At 57.0% G+C, this 15,452-nt stretch overlaps 1 protein-coding gene across 1 annotated transcript in view; it reads left to right on the top strand.

Moving 5' to 3' along the window:
* The window catches only part of LOC123757101 (cyclic nucleotide-gated channel alpha-3), a 402,346-nt gene that overhangs the window by 217,528 nt on the left and 169,366 nt on the right, over positions 1–15,452 (top strand). The window contains exon 6 of the mRNA XM_069324046.1: positions 2,814–2,981. Within this exon, the coding sequence (XP_069180147.1) occupies positions 2,814–2,981 (168 nt within the window). The remainder of the gene's footprint in view (positions 1–2,813; positions 2,982–15,452) is intronic.

Here is a 15,452-nt window from a genome sequence, read left to right as displayed (position 1 = left end):
ACCATGGCCACACTCACTATGGCAACACCCACCGTGGCCACACTCACCATGGCAACACCCACCGTGGCCACACTCACCATGGCCACACCCACCATGGCCACACTCACCATGGCCACATCCACCATGGTCACACCCACAATGGCCACACCCACCGGGGCCACACCCACCGTGGCCACACCCACCGTGGCCACACTCACCATGGTTACACCCACTATGGCCACTCACCATGGCCACATCCACCATGGCCACACCCACCGGGGCCACACCCACCGTGGCCACACCCACCGGGGCCACACCCACCGTGGCCACACCCACCATGACCACACCCACCATGGCCACACTCACCGTGGCAACACCCACCGTGGCCACACCCACCATGGCCACACCCACCATGGCCACACTCACCGTGGTCACACCCACCATGGCCACACCCACCATGGCCACACTCACCGTGGCAACACCCACCGTGGCCACACCCACCGTACCACACCCACCGTGGCCACACTCACCGTGGCCACACCCACCGTGGCCACACCCACCGTGGCCACACCCACCATGGCCACACCCACCATGGCCACACTCACCGTGGCAACACCCACCGTGGCCACACCCACCGTACCACACCCACCGTGGCCACACCGTGGCCACACTAACCGTGGCCACACCCACCGTGGCCACACCCACCATGACCACACCCACCATGGCCACACCCACCATGGCCACACTCACCGTGGCCACACCCATCATGGCCACACCCACCATGGCCACACTCACCGTGGCAACACCCACCGTGGCCACACTCACCGTACCACACCCACCGCGTGGCCACACTCACCATGGTCACACCCACAATGGCCACACCCACCATGGCCACACTCACCATGGCCACATCCACCATGGCCACACCCACCATGGCCACACCCACCATCGCCACACTCACCGTGGCCACACCCACAATGGCCACACCCACCATGGCCACACTCACCATGGCCACACCCACCATGGCCACACCCACCGTGGCCACACCCACCGTGGCCACACCCACCGTGGCCACACTCACCGTGGCCACACCCACCGTGGCTACACCCACCGTGGCCACACCCACCGTGGCCACACCCACCATGGCCAAACCCACCGTGGCCACACCCACCGTGGCCACACCCACCGTGGCCACACCAACCGCGGCCACACCCACCATGGCCACACCCACCGTGGCCACACCCACCATGGCCACACCCACCGTGGCCACACCTACCGTGGCCACACCCACCGTGGCCACACCCACCATGGCCAAACTCACCGTGGCCACACCCACCGTGGCCACACCAACCGCGGTCACATCCACCATGGCCACACCCACCGTGGCCACACCCACCATGGCCACACCCACCATGGCCACACTCACCGTGGCAACACCCACCGTGGCCACACCCACCGTACCACACCCACCGTGGCCACACTCACCGTGGCCACACCCACCGTGGCCACACCCACCGTGGCCACACCCACCGTGGCCACACCCACTATGACCACACCCACCATGGCCACACCCACCATGGCCACACTCACCGTGGCCACACCCATCATGGCCACACCCACCATGGCCACACTCACCGTGGCAACACCCACCGTGGCCACACTCACCGTACCACACCCACCGCGTGGCCACACTCACCATGGCCACACCCACAATGGCCACACCCACCATGGCCACACTCACCATGGCCACATCCACCATGGCCACACCCACCATGGCCACACCCACCATCGCCACACTCACCGTGGCCACACCCACAATGGCCACACCCACCATGGCCACACTCACCATGGCCACACCCACCATGGCCACACCCACCATGGCAACACCCACCATGGCCACACCCACCGTGGCAACACCCACCGTGGCCATACCCACCATGGCCACACCCACCATGGCCACATCCACCATGGCCACATCCACCATGGCCACACCCACCATGGCCACACCCACCGTGGCAACACCCACCGTGGGCACACCCAACATGGCCACACCCACCGTGGCAACACCCACCGGGGCCACACCCACCATGGCCACATCCACCATGGCCACATCCACCATGGCCACACCCACCATGGCCACACCCACCGTGGCAACACCCACCATGGCCACACCCACCATGGCCACACCCACCATGGCCACATCCATCATGGCCACATCCACCATGGCCACACCCACCGTGGCCACACTCACCGTGGCCACACCCACAATGGCCACACCCACCATGGCCACACTCACCATGGCCACATCCACCATGGCCACACCCACCGTGGCCACACTCACCGTGGCCACACCCACAATGGCCACACCCACCATGGCCACACTCACCATGGCCACATCCACCATGGCCACACCCACCGTGGCCACACTCACCGTGGCCACACCCACAATGGCCACACCCACCATGGCCACACTCACCATGGCCACATCCACCATGGCCACACCCACCGTGGCCACACTCACCATGGCCACATCCACCATGGCCACACCCACCATCGCCACACTCACCGTGGCCACACCCACCATGGCCACACCCACCGTGGCAACACCCACCGTGGCCACACCCACCGTACCACACCCACCGTGGCCACACCCACCGTGGCCACACTCACCATGGCCACACCCACCATGGCCACACCCACCGTGGCAACACCCACCGTGGCCACACCCAGCGTGGCAACACCCACCGTGGCAACACCCACCGTGGCCACACCCACCGTGGCCACACTCACCGTGGCCACACCCGCACCACTAACAAGGGGCGTGCTGTACACAGGTAACAGACGGACGGCGTCGGTGCGGTCAGTGGGCTACAGTGACCTCTTCGTGCTCTCCAAGAAGGACATGTGGGACGTGCTGAAGGAGTACCCCGCCGCCCGGGTCAGACTCGAGGCCATCGCCGCCAAGAGGCTGGAGAAGTACAAGAAGGCGCCGCTGGAGAAAGGTTGGTGGTGGCGGGCAGTGAGCCAGTCTCATCCACACCATTTGCTTCTCCTCTCTTACTAATTTTGTTATTCGATTTCCTATTTATTTATTTTTTTTAACAAAGACCAACTTGAGGGGCAGCGAGCATAACATGTTGTCTTCCTTGCCGCTTTCACTTTCTTCATGGTCGCGTCTTTTCATGGTCGCGTCTTTTCATGGTCGCGTCTTTTCATGGTCGCTGCTTTTCATGGTCGCGTCTTTTCATGGTCGCGTCTTTTCATGGTCGCGTCTTCACTTTCCGCATGGTCGGGGAATTAACTTTGTCATCCTATGCTGGACGCGTTCTAGTGAATTAATATCCATTCTATAGTACGGCGACCAAAACTGAACTGCATAATCTAAATGGGGCCTAACTAGAGCAAGATATAGCTGAAGAACAACACCAGGTGTTTTATTAGTAACGCTTCGATTAATACATCCCAGTGTCCTATTTGCCTTATTATGAACATTAATGCATTGATATTTAGGTTTTTAAATTCTTTCTAATCATTACTCCTAGATTCCTTTCGCAATCCGACTTCGCAATCTCAACACCATCTAGCTCATATCTTGTAACTCTATCATCATTACCTAGCCTCAAAACCTTACATTTGTCAGCATTAAACTGTATCTGTATTTTTTCAAACTCCTATTTAGAGCGTCATGAAGTGATATAGAGTATTTTTCCGTGTTTATTTCCCTACTGATTTTTGTATCATCGGCAAATTTGCAAATATTGCTGCTCAAACCTCAATCAAAATCATTTATATATATTATAAACAACAGAATTCCCAGGACTGAGCCTTGAGGCACTCCACTTACAACATTTTCCCAGTCTGACTTAACCCCATTTATACTAACTCTTTGTTTCCTTTGGAATAGCCATGCCCTAATCCAACTTAATATAGCACTCCTAATATCATGAGCTTCTATCTTTTTAATCAGTCTTTCATGTAGCACTGTATCAAAAGCTTTGCTAAAGTCAAGGTACACAACATCACAATCCTTACCACTATCAACTGCCTCAATTATGCTGGAATAAAATTACAGCAAATTTGTTAAATATGAACTACCATTTGTTAAACCATGTTGTGAATCATTTATTAATTTATGCTTTTCGAGATGAGGACGAATGGTATTTGCAATTGTCGACTCAAGTAACTTTTCGACAACAGACATTAAGCTAATTGACCGATAGTTTGATGCAAGTGATCTATCTCCTTTCTTAAAAATTGGAACCACATTAGCAACCTTCCACGACTCTGGCACTCTGCCTGACTCTAATGATTTATTAAAGATGGTAGACAATGGCTCGCAAAGTTCCTCTTTAGAATTTCTTTGGCCATTAAAATCAGCTTTCGAAAATCTGGCACTCTAATAGAATTTTCCCCTACAAATCTATTCCATTCCATTCTAAACTAAATATGATTTCTTTGTAATCACTGTTCCCTATTTCATTCCCTATTTCGACGTTATTAATTTGTGTTTCCCTGTTAGTTAATATTAACTCTAAAATATTATTTTCCCGCGTTGGTTCCTTAATGTGTTACGTAAGAAAGCAATCATCAATTAATTCTAGAAAATCTTCTGCTTCATTATTCCCTATTCTGTTAAACTAATTTATTCCACTAAAATTAAAAGTAACCCATGGCACAAATACTGCTTGACCTAGATGCTCTAGATATGTCACCCCACAGGTGCTTTTCTTCCATTCTGTCTACCTTGAGGTTACCTTGTGGTGTTTCCGGGGCTCAGCGTTCCCGCGGCCCGGTCGTCGACCAGGCCTCCTGGTTGCTGGACTGGTCAACCAGGCTGTTGGACGTGGCTGCTCGCAGCCTGACGTACGAATCACAGCCTGGTTACTCAGGTATCCTTTGGAGGTGCTTATTCAGTTCTCTCTTGAACACTGTGAGGGGTCGGCCAGTTGTTTGGTGACCTGAATATAACTCCTATTATAAGATTATTTGATTTTTCGCTTAATTCTAGCCAAATAGTTTCTGTGTGGCTTAGTTTTGATTCCCTCTTTGAGAATATATTTCAAATTTTTCCTAACATATATGGCTACTCCCCCTCTGTGGGAACCGACCTGTGAGATTTATATTTGTTTAATTTATATGAATTTATATTTACGTTAATTTATATACTTCGATAGCAATTTGTATAATGATAAGTGGACTGTATTTCTGCAATAATCTCTTAATCTCACAAATCGATCCTCTACACATTAGGGGGGGGTTATTAAATTATATATATGCAGCCAATCAAACTACAGTATTAACTACACATTATTAAACATTGAAGAGGTTCCTTATCTTATAGTACAGCAGGTTAGTCCACCAGGTATAACTAGGGTGTAGACACCAAATTATCCTCTTTGAGGTAGCTTCCATATCACCCAGTAACTGGTGCACAAATCTTGCTTCCTCGTCTTGACCTGTCAAAAGTGCGCTAGCTCTGAAGCCAGAATCCTATATATGACAAGTATTTCAGAGAAAACACTATACAGTACATGGAACAATAAAGACCTGGCTTAATTACCTTTAGTATGAGGCGATTTCGCGTTCTAACCGGATCACCCTATATAATGACATTAATGGCCACTAATGATAGATAATGGGTTTCGGAAAGAACACTTAACTAGATATGTAGACAGCGTGTTGAAAAATGGTACACCTTTGGTTTCCATAACACTACGTCCAAGTAAATTTAACAGGAGCCGAATTTGCTCCCGTGTGAGCCTCTGGTCTCAATATAAACAATGGCTGCCCTCCTTCCCCACTCTGACGCCTGGCTTACATTGTCCACATGTCAGAAAGTGATAGAAGGGTCACATTTACTCTACTTTAATATTGATAATTAAGTTAATTTATATAAGATGTTTTTATGATGGTAAAGTCCAAAGACTAATGTATTTAAGAATAATTCCCAGCAGAATAGCTGGTGAATTATAATAGTATGTGGTGATGATATCCCGTTTTCTATAGACGGTAATTCCACTACAAGTTACGTTTTCTATGGGTAACTTGTTTATACAACACAGCTATTATCTGTATGATATATTAAATGGTGTCGGATTTTCCGACACCCTCCTCGTCTAATATATCTATCTGTGTGAAATAGTTTAAATCCATTTATTTGATATTCAGTTAACAGTTCTCTAATCTCTACATTCATTCACGTTTCGGTAAGTGCAATAATGTCTATTTTTTCTGTGCAGACAAGAACATTTAAATCGTTAATTTTGTTTCTTAGACTCCTACTGTTCGTGTAATATACCCTAAGTGTATTGGTATTTTGAGGCCCTTCTCTTTCCCTGATCTTATTGCCAAATTGTTTCTCCCCCACAAACACATACTTTTATTACCTGTGATTCCACTGAATCCTGAAGGGTTCCTGAGGCCTCTGATACCATGCATCAGTGTCCGTGGCACTACCCGCGTGTGCTGGGTGTGGTGTAGCAGCTCTCACCATCAACGCTTCTCATCACGGGCACACAGGGTGACACGGGCACACAGGGTGACACGGGCACACAGGGTGACACGGGCACACAGGGTGACACGGACACACAGGGTGACACGGGCACACAGAGTGACACGGGCACACAGGGGGACACGGGCACACAGGGTGACACGGACACACAGGGGGACACGGGCACACAGGGTGACACGGGCACACAGGGGGACACGGGCACACAGGTTGACACGGGCACACAGGGTGACACGGGCACACAGGGTGACACGGGCACACAGGGTGACACGGGCACACAGGGGGACACGGACACACAGGGTGACACGGGCACACAGGGTGACACGGACACACAGGGGGACACGGGCACACAGGGTGACACGGGCACACAGGGTGACACGGGCACACAGGGGGACACGGGCACACAGGGTGACACGGACACACAGGGTGACACGGGCACACTGGGGGACACGGACACACAGAGGGACACGGACACACAGGGTGACACGGGCACACAGGGGGACACGGACACACAGGGGGACACGGGCACACAGGGTGACACGGGCACACAGGGGGACACGGGCACACAGGGTGACTCGGGCACACAGGGTGACACGGGCACACAGGGTGACACGGACACACAGGGTGACACGGACACACAGGGTGACACGGACACACAGGGGGACACGGACACACAGGGGGACACGGGCACACAGGGTGACTCGGGCACACAGGGTGACACGGGCACACAGGGTGACACGGGCACACAGGGTGACACGGACCCACAGGGTGACACGGACACACAGGGTGACACGGACACACAGGGGGACACGGACACACAGGGGGACACGGGCACACAGGGGGACACGGGCACACAGGGGGACACGGGCACACAGGGGGACACGGGCACACAGGGTGACACGGGCACACAGGGGGACTCGGGCACACAGGGGGACACGGACACACAGGGTGACTCGGGCACACAGGGTGACACGGGCACACAGGGGGACACGGGCACACAGGGGGACACGGGCACACAGGGGGACACGGGCACACAGGGTGACACGGGCACCCAGGGTGACACGGGCACACAGGGGGACACGGGCACACAGGGGGACACGGGCACACAGGGTGACACGGGCACACAGGGTGTCACGGGCACACAGGGGGACACGGGCACACAGGGGGAGACGGACACACAGGGTGACACGGGCACACAGGGGGACACGGGCACACAGGGGGACACGGGCACACAGGGGGACACGGACACACAGGGTGACACGGGCACACAGGGGGACACGGACACACAGGGGGACACGGGCACACAGGGTGACACGGGCACACAGGGGGACACGGGCACACAGGGTGACTCGGGCACACAGGGTGACACGGGCACACAGGGTGACACGGGCACACAGGGTGACACGGACACACAGGGTGACACGGACACACAGGGTGACACGGACACACAGGGGGACACGGACACACAGGGGGACACGGGCACACAGGGTGACTCGGGCACACAGGGTGACACGGGCACACAGGGTGACACGGGCACACAGGGTGACACGGGCACACAGGGTGACACGGACCCACAGGGTGACACGGACACACAGGGTGACACGGACACACAGGGGGACACGGACACACAGGGGGACACGGGCACACAGGGGGACACGGGCACACAGGGGGACACGGGCACACAGGGGGACACGGGCACACAGGGTGACACGGGCACACAGGGGGACTCGGGCACACAGGGGGACACGGACACACAGGGTGACTCGGGCACACAGGGTGACACGGGCACACAGGGGGACACGGGCACACAGGGGGACACGGACACACAGGGGGACACGGGCACACAGGGTGACACGGGCACACAGGGGGACACGGGCACACAGGGGGACACGGGCACACAGGGGGACACGGACACATAGGGTGACACGGGCACACAGGGGGACTCGGGCACACAGGGTGACACGGACACACAGGGGGACACGGGCACACAGGGTGACACGGGCACACAGGGGGACACGGGCACACAGGGGGACACGGGCACACAGGGGGACACGGACACACAGGGTGACACGGGCACACAGGGGGACACGGGCACACAGGGTGACACGGGCACACAGGGGGACACGGGCACACAGGGGGACACGGGCACACAGGGGGACACGGGCACACAGGGGGACACGGGCACACAGGGGGACACGGGCACACAGGGGGACACGGGCACACAGGGTGACTCGGGCACACAGGGTGACACGGGCACACAGGGTGACACGGGCACACAGGGTGACACGGACACACAGGGTGACACGGACACACAGGGTGACACGGACACACAGGGGGACACGGACACACAGGGGGACACGGGCACACAGGGTGACTCGGGCACACAGGGTGACACGGGCACACAGGGTGACACGGGCACACAGGGTGACACGGACCCACAGGGTGACACGGACACACAGGGTGACACGGACACACAGGGGGACACGGACACACAGGGGGACACGGGCACACAGGGGGACACGGGCACACAGGGGGACACGGGCACACAGGGGGACACGGGCACACAGGGTGACACGGGCACACAGGGGGACTCGGGCACACAGGGGGACACGGACACACAGGGTGACTCGGGCACACAGGGTGACACGGGCACACAGGGGGACACGGGCACACAGGGGGACACGGGCACACAGGGGGACACGGGCACACAGGGTGACACGGGCACCCAGGGTGACACGGGCACACAGGGGGACACGGGCACACAGGGGGACACGGGCACACAGGGTGACACGGGCACACAGGGTGACACGGGCACACAGGGGGACACGGGCACACAGGGGGACACGGACACACAGGGTGACACGGGCACACAGGGGGACACGGGCACACAGGGGGACACGGGCACACAGGGGGACACGGACACACAGGGTGACACGGGCACACAGGGGGACACGGACACACAGGGGGACACGGGCACACAGGGGGACACGGGCACACAGGGGGACACGGGCACACAGGGTGACACGGACACACAGGGGGACACGGACACACAGGGGGACACGGGCACACAGGGTGACTCGGGCACACAGGGTGACACGGGCACACAGGGTGACACGGGCACACAGGGTGACACGGACCCACAGGGTGACACGGACACACAGGGTGACACGGACACACAGGGGGACACGGACACACAGGGGGACACGGGCACACAGGGGGACACGGGCACACAGGGGGACACGGGCACACAGGGGGACACAGGCACACAGGGTGACACGGGCACACAGGGGGACTCGGGCACACAAGGGGACACGGACACACAGGGTGACTCGGGCACACAGGGTGACACGGGCACACAGGGGGACACGGGCACACAGGGGGACACGGGCACACAGGGTGACACGGGCACACAGGGTGACACGGGCACACAGGGGGACACGGGCACACAGGGGGACACGGGCACACAGGGTGACACGGGCACACAGGGTGACACGGGCACACAGGGTGACACGGGCACACAGGGGGACACGGGCACACAGGGGGACACGGACACACAGGGTGACACGGGCACACAGGGGGACACGGGCACACAGGGGGACACGGGCACACAGGGGGACACGGACACACAGGGTGACACGGGCACACAGGGGGACTCGGGCACACAGGGTGACACGGACACACAGGGGGACACGGGCACACAGGGTGACACGGGCACACAGGGGGACACGGGCACACAGGGGGACACGGGCACACAGGGGGACACGGACACACAGGGTGACACGGGCACACAGGGGGACACGGGCACACAGGGTGACACGGGCACACAGGGGGACACGGGCACACAGGGGGACACGGGCACACAGGGGGACACGGGCACACAGGGGGACACGGGCACACAGGGGGACACGGGCACACAGGGGGACACGGGCACACAGGGTGACACGGGCACACAGGGTGACACGGACACACAGGGGGACACGGACACACAGGGGGACACGGGCACACAGGGTGACTCGGGCACACAGGGTGACACGGGCACACAGGGGGACACGGGCACACAGGGTGACACGGGCACACAGGGTATGGTCCAGTGATACTCGTCCGTGTGCTCCCTAGTGGTCCAGACCAGCCGCTCTCTGTGGTCTCTCTCTCCCTCTCTCTCCCTCCCTCTCTCTCTCTCTCTCTCTCTCTCTCTCTCTCTCTCTCTCTCTCTCTCTCTCTCTCTCTCTCTCCTTAAGACCACCACACAACAGACCACTTAAGACCACCACACAGCAGACCACTTATGGACACCACACAGCAGACCACTTAAGAACACCACACAGCAGACCACTTAAGGACACCACACAACAGACCACTTAAGGACACCACACAACAGACCACTTAAGGACACCACACAACAGACCACTTAAGGACACCACACAACAGACCACTTAAGAACACCACACAGCAGACCACTTAAGGACACCACACAGCAGACCACTTAAGGACACCACACAACAGACCACTTAAGGACACCACACAACAGACCACTTAAGGACACCACACAACAGACCACTTAAGGACACCACACAACAAACCACTTAAGGACACCACACAGCAGACCACTTAAGAACACCACACAGCAGACCACTTATGGACACCACACAGCAGACCACTTAAGAACACCACACAGCAGACCACTTAAGGACACCACACAACAGACCACTTAAGGATACCACACAACAGACCACTTAAGGACACCACACAACAGACCACTTAAGAACACCACACAGCAGACCACTTAAGGACACCACACAACAGACCACTTAAGGACACCACACAGCAGACCACTTAAGGACACCACACAACAGACCACTTAAGGACACCACACAGCAGACCACTTAAGAACACCACACAGCAGACCACTTAAGAACACCACACAACAGACCACTTAAGGACACCACACAACAGACCACTTAAGGACACCACACAACAGACCACTTAAGGAGAGCGTTAAGCAGGGTCGTCAGACACACCATGGAGGGATGAGGGCGGCGGGCGTCACTGACCTGAGGTGTGGCTTAAGCCTAGCGGGCGGCGAGCTGCTAATTGTGTGTGTAATCACCTATTTGCGCTTGCAGGATCGAGCTTTAGCTCTTGGACCCCGCCTTTCTACCTACTGGTTGTCTATTGCGATGAATCCTGCCATATTTATCTCTCATATCTACTTTTTATATCATGAAGGAGGATTGCGTCTACAACTTGCTCATTTAGTTCATTTTCCCACTTCTCTTACGCTAAAATGAAAGCTTTCTAATGTTTCCGTCACTCATCCGATTTTCAAGCTTCTATCCATGCCTCTCTCTCTCTCTCTCTCTCTCTCTCTCTCTCTCTCTCTCTCTCTCTCTCTCTCTCTCTCTCTCTCTCTCTCTCTCTCTCTCTCTCTCTCTCTCACTTTATTGGAATTTATTGTGAACATTTCCACTTTTTCTTTTCTACAATTCCCCAAAAATATTGTATAAGTCTTTATCATGTCTACCTCCCCCCACCCCCCCCCCCCCGTCTCTCTCTCTCCTCTGCTCTAGCTATGGTGTCTGTTCTATTTCTTTCAGTCTTTCTTCCCATCCCTTCCCTTGCAATTCTGTGACGTGTCGCGTTGTAGATTTCTGAATCTTCTGGAGTTTGCTAATGTGTTTGCCAGAGGGACTCGACGATGGAGTGGCTCCCTCTACAGCTGGCGCTCACCTAGTGCTGTATAACGGTCTAAATGCCTCCTTATTTAGGTTTCTGAATACTGTTGTGACTTGTGCTGGTGTCGAGTATGTTGTTGTGTGGTGTTGGGCCACTCCCAGGTCCTCCTCTCTGGTGTTGGGGTCACTCCCAGGTCCCCCTCTGTGGTGTTACTGGCAGGGTGTTGTGTGGTGTTGGGTCACTCCCAGGCCCCCCTCTGTGGTGTTACTGGCAGGTTGTAGTGTGGTGTTGGGTCACTCCCAGGTCCTCCTCTCTGGTGTTACTGGCAGGTTGTAGTGTGGTGTTGGGCCACTCCCAGGTCCTCCTCTCTGGTGTTACTGGCAGGTTGTAGTGTGGTGTTGGGTCACTCCCAGGTCCCCCTCTGCGGTGTTACTGGCAGGTTGTAGTGTGGTGTTGGGTCACTCCCAGGTCCTCCTCTCTGGTGTTGGGGTCACTCCCAGGTCCCCCTCTGTGGTGTTACTGGCAGGTTGTAGTGTGGTGTTGGGTCACTCCCAGGTCCTCCTCTCTGGTGTTACTGGCAGGTTGTAGTGTGGTGTTGGGCCACTCCCAGGTCCTCCTCTGTGGTGTTACTGGCAGGTTGTAGTGTGGTGTTGGGGCCACTCCCAGGTCCTCTCTGGTGTTGGGGTCACTCCCAGGTCCTCCTCTCTGGTGTTGGGGCCACTCCCAGGTCCTCCTCTCTGGTGTTACTGGCAGGTTGTAGTGTGGTGTTGGGCCACTCCCAGGTCCTCCTCTGTGGTGTTACTGGCAGGTTGTAGTGTGGTGTTGGGGCCACTCCCAGGTCCTCCTCTCTGGTGTTGGGGTCACTCCCAGGTCCTCCTCTCTGGTGTTGGGGCCACTCCCAGGTCCTCCTCTCTGGTGTTACTGGCAGGTTGTAGTGTGGTGTTGGGCCACTCCCAGGTCCTCCTCTCTGGTGTTACTGGCAGGTTGTAGTGTGGTGTTGGGGCCACTCCCAGGTCCTCCTCTCTGGTGTTACTGGCAGGTTGTAGTGTGGTGTTGGGCCACTCCCAGGTCCTCCTCTCTGGTGTTACTGGCAGGTTGTAGTGTGGTGTTGGGCCACTCCCAGGTCCTCCTCTCTGGTGTTACTGGCAGGTTGTAGTGTGGTGTTGGGTCACTCCCAGGTCCTCCTCTCTGGTGTTACTGGCAGGTTGTAGGGTGGTGTTGGGTCACTCCCAGGTCCTCCTCTGTGGTGTTGGGTCACTCCCAGGTCCTCCTCTCTGGTGTTACTGGCAGGTTGTAGTGTGGTGTTGGGCCACTCCCAGGTCCTCCTCTGTGGTGTTACTGGCAGGTTGTAGTGTGGTGTTGGGGCCACTCCCAGGTACTCCTCTCTGGTGTTACTGGCAGGGTGTTGTGTGGTGTTGGGCCACTCCCAGGTCCTCCTCTCTGGTGTTGGGGTCACTCCCAGGTCCTCCTCTCTGGTGTTACTGGCAGGGTGTTGTGTGGTGTTGGGCCACTCCCAGGTCCTCCTCTCTGGTGTTGGGCCACTCCCAGGTCCTCCTCTCTGGTGTTGGGCCACTCCCAGGTCCTCCTCTCTGGTGTTGGGCCACTCCCAGGTCCCCCTCTCTGGTGTTACTGGCAGGGTGTTGTGTGGTGTTGGGCCACTCCCAGGTCCTCCTCTCTGGTGTTGGGCCACTCCCAGGTCCTCCTCTCTGGTGTTGGGCCACTCCCAGGTCCTCCTCTCTGGTGTTGGGCCACTCCCAGGTCCTCCTCTCTGGTGTTGGGCCACTCCCAGGTCCCCCTCTCTGGTGTTACTGGCAGGTTGTAGTGTGGTGTTGGGTCACTCCCAGGTCCTCCTCTCTGGTGTTGGGCCACTCCCAGGTCCTCCTCTCTGGTGTTGGGCCACTCCCAGGTCCTCCTCTCTGGTGTTGGGCCACTCCCAGGTCCCCCTCTCTGGTGTTACTGGCACTCCCAGGTCCTCCTCTCTGGTGTTGGGTCACTCCCAGGTCCTCCTCTCTGGTGTTGGGTCACTCCCAGGTCCTCCTCTCTGGTGTTGGGCCACTCCCAGGTCCTCCTCTCTGGTGTTGGGTCACTCCCAGGTCCTCCTCTCTGGTGTTGGGTCACTCCCAGGTCCTCCTCTCTGGTGTTGGGTCACTCCCAGGTCCTCCTCTCTGGTGTTGGGTCACTCCCAGGTCCCCCTCTCTGGTGTTACTGGCACTCCCAGGTCCTCCTCTCTGGTGTTGGGTCACTCCCAGGTCCTCCTCTCTGGTGTTGGGTCACTCCCAGGTCCTCCTCTCTGGTGTTGGGTCACTCCCAGGTCCTCCTCTCTGGTGTTGGGTCACTCCCAGGTCCTCCTCTCTGGTGTTGGGTCACTCCCAGGTCCTCCTCTCTGGTGTTGGGTCACTCCCAGGTCCTCCTCTCTGGTGTTGGGTCACTCCCAGGTCCTCCTCTCTGGTGTTGGGTCACTCCCAGGTCCTCCTCTCTGGTGTTGGGTCACTCCCAGGTCCTCCTCTCTGGTGTTGGGTCACTCCCAGGTCCTCCTCTCTGGTGTTGGGTCACTCCCAGGTCCTCCTCTCTGGTGTTGGGTCACTCCCAGGTCCTCCTCTCTGGTGTTGGGTCACTCCCAGGTCCTCCTCTCTGGTGTTGGGTCACTCCCAGGTCCTCCTCTCTGGTGTTACTGGCAGGTTGTAGTGTGGTGTTGGGCCACTCCCAGGTCCTCCTCTCTGGTGTTACTGGCAGGTTGTAGTGTGGTGTTGGGCCACTCCCAGGTCCTCCTCTCTGGTGTTACTGGCAGGTTGTAGTGTGGTGTTGGGCCACTCCCAGGTCCTCCTCTCTGGTGTTACTGGCAGGTTGTAGTGTGGTGTTGGGCCACTCCCAGGTCCTCCTCTCTGGTGTTACTGGCAGGTTGTAGTGTGGTGTTGGGCCACTCCCAGGTCCTCCTCTCTGGTGTTACTGGCAGGTTGTAGTGTGGTGTTGGGCCACTCCCAGGTCCTCCTCTCTGGTGTTACTGGCAGGTTGTAGTGTGGTGTTGGGCCACTCCCAGGTCCTCCTCTCTGGTGTTACTGGCAGGTTGTAGTGTGGTGTTGGGCCACTCCCAGGTCCTCCTCTCTGGTGTTACTGGCAGGTTGTAGTGTGGTGTTGGGCCACTCCCAGGTCCTCCTCTCTGGTGTTACTGGCAGGTTGTAGTGTGGTGTTGGGCCACTCCCAGGTCCTCCTCTCTGGTGTTACTGGCAGGTTGTAGTGTGGTGTTGGGCCACTCCCAGGTCCTCCTCTCTGGTGTTACTGGCAGGTTGTAGTG

Source organism: Procambarus clarkii, chromosome 13 (genome assembly GCF_040958095.1).
Source record: "Procambarus clarkii isolate CNS0578487 chromosome 13, FALCON_Pclarkii_2.0, whole genome shotgun sequence".
In the NCBI taxonomy this organism is placed as follows: domain Eukaryota; kingdom Metazoa; phylum Arthropoda; class Malacostraca; order Decapoda; family Cambaridae; genus Procambarus; species Procambarus clarkii.
This window is presented reverse-complemented; position numbering and strand designations above follow the sequence as displayed.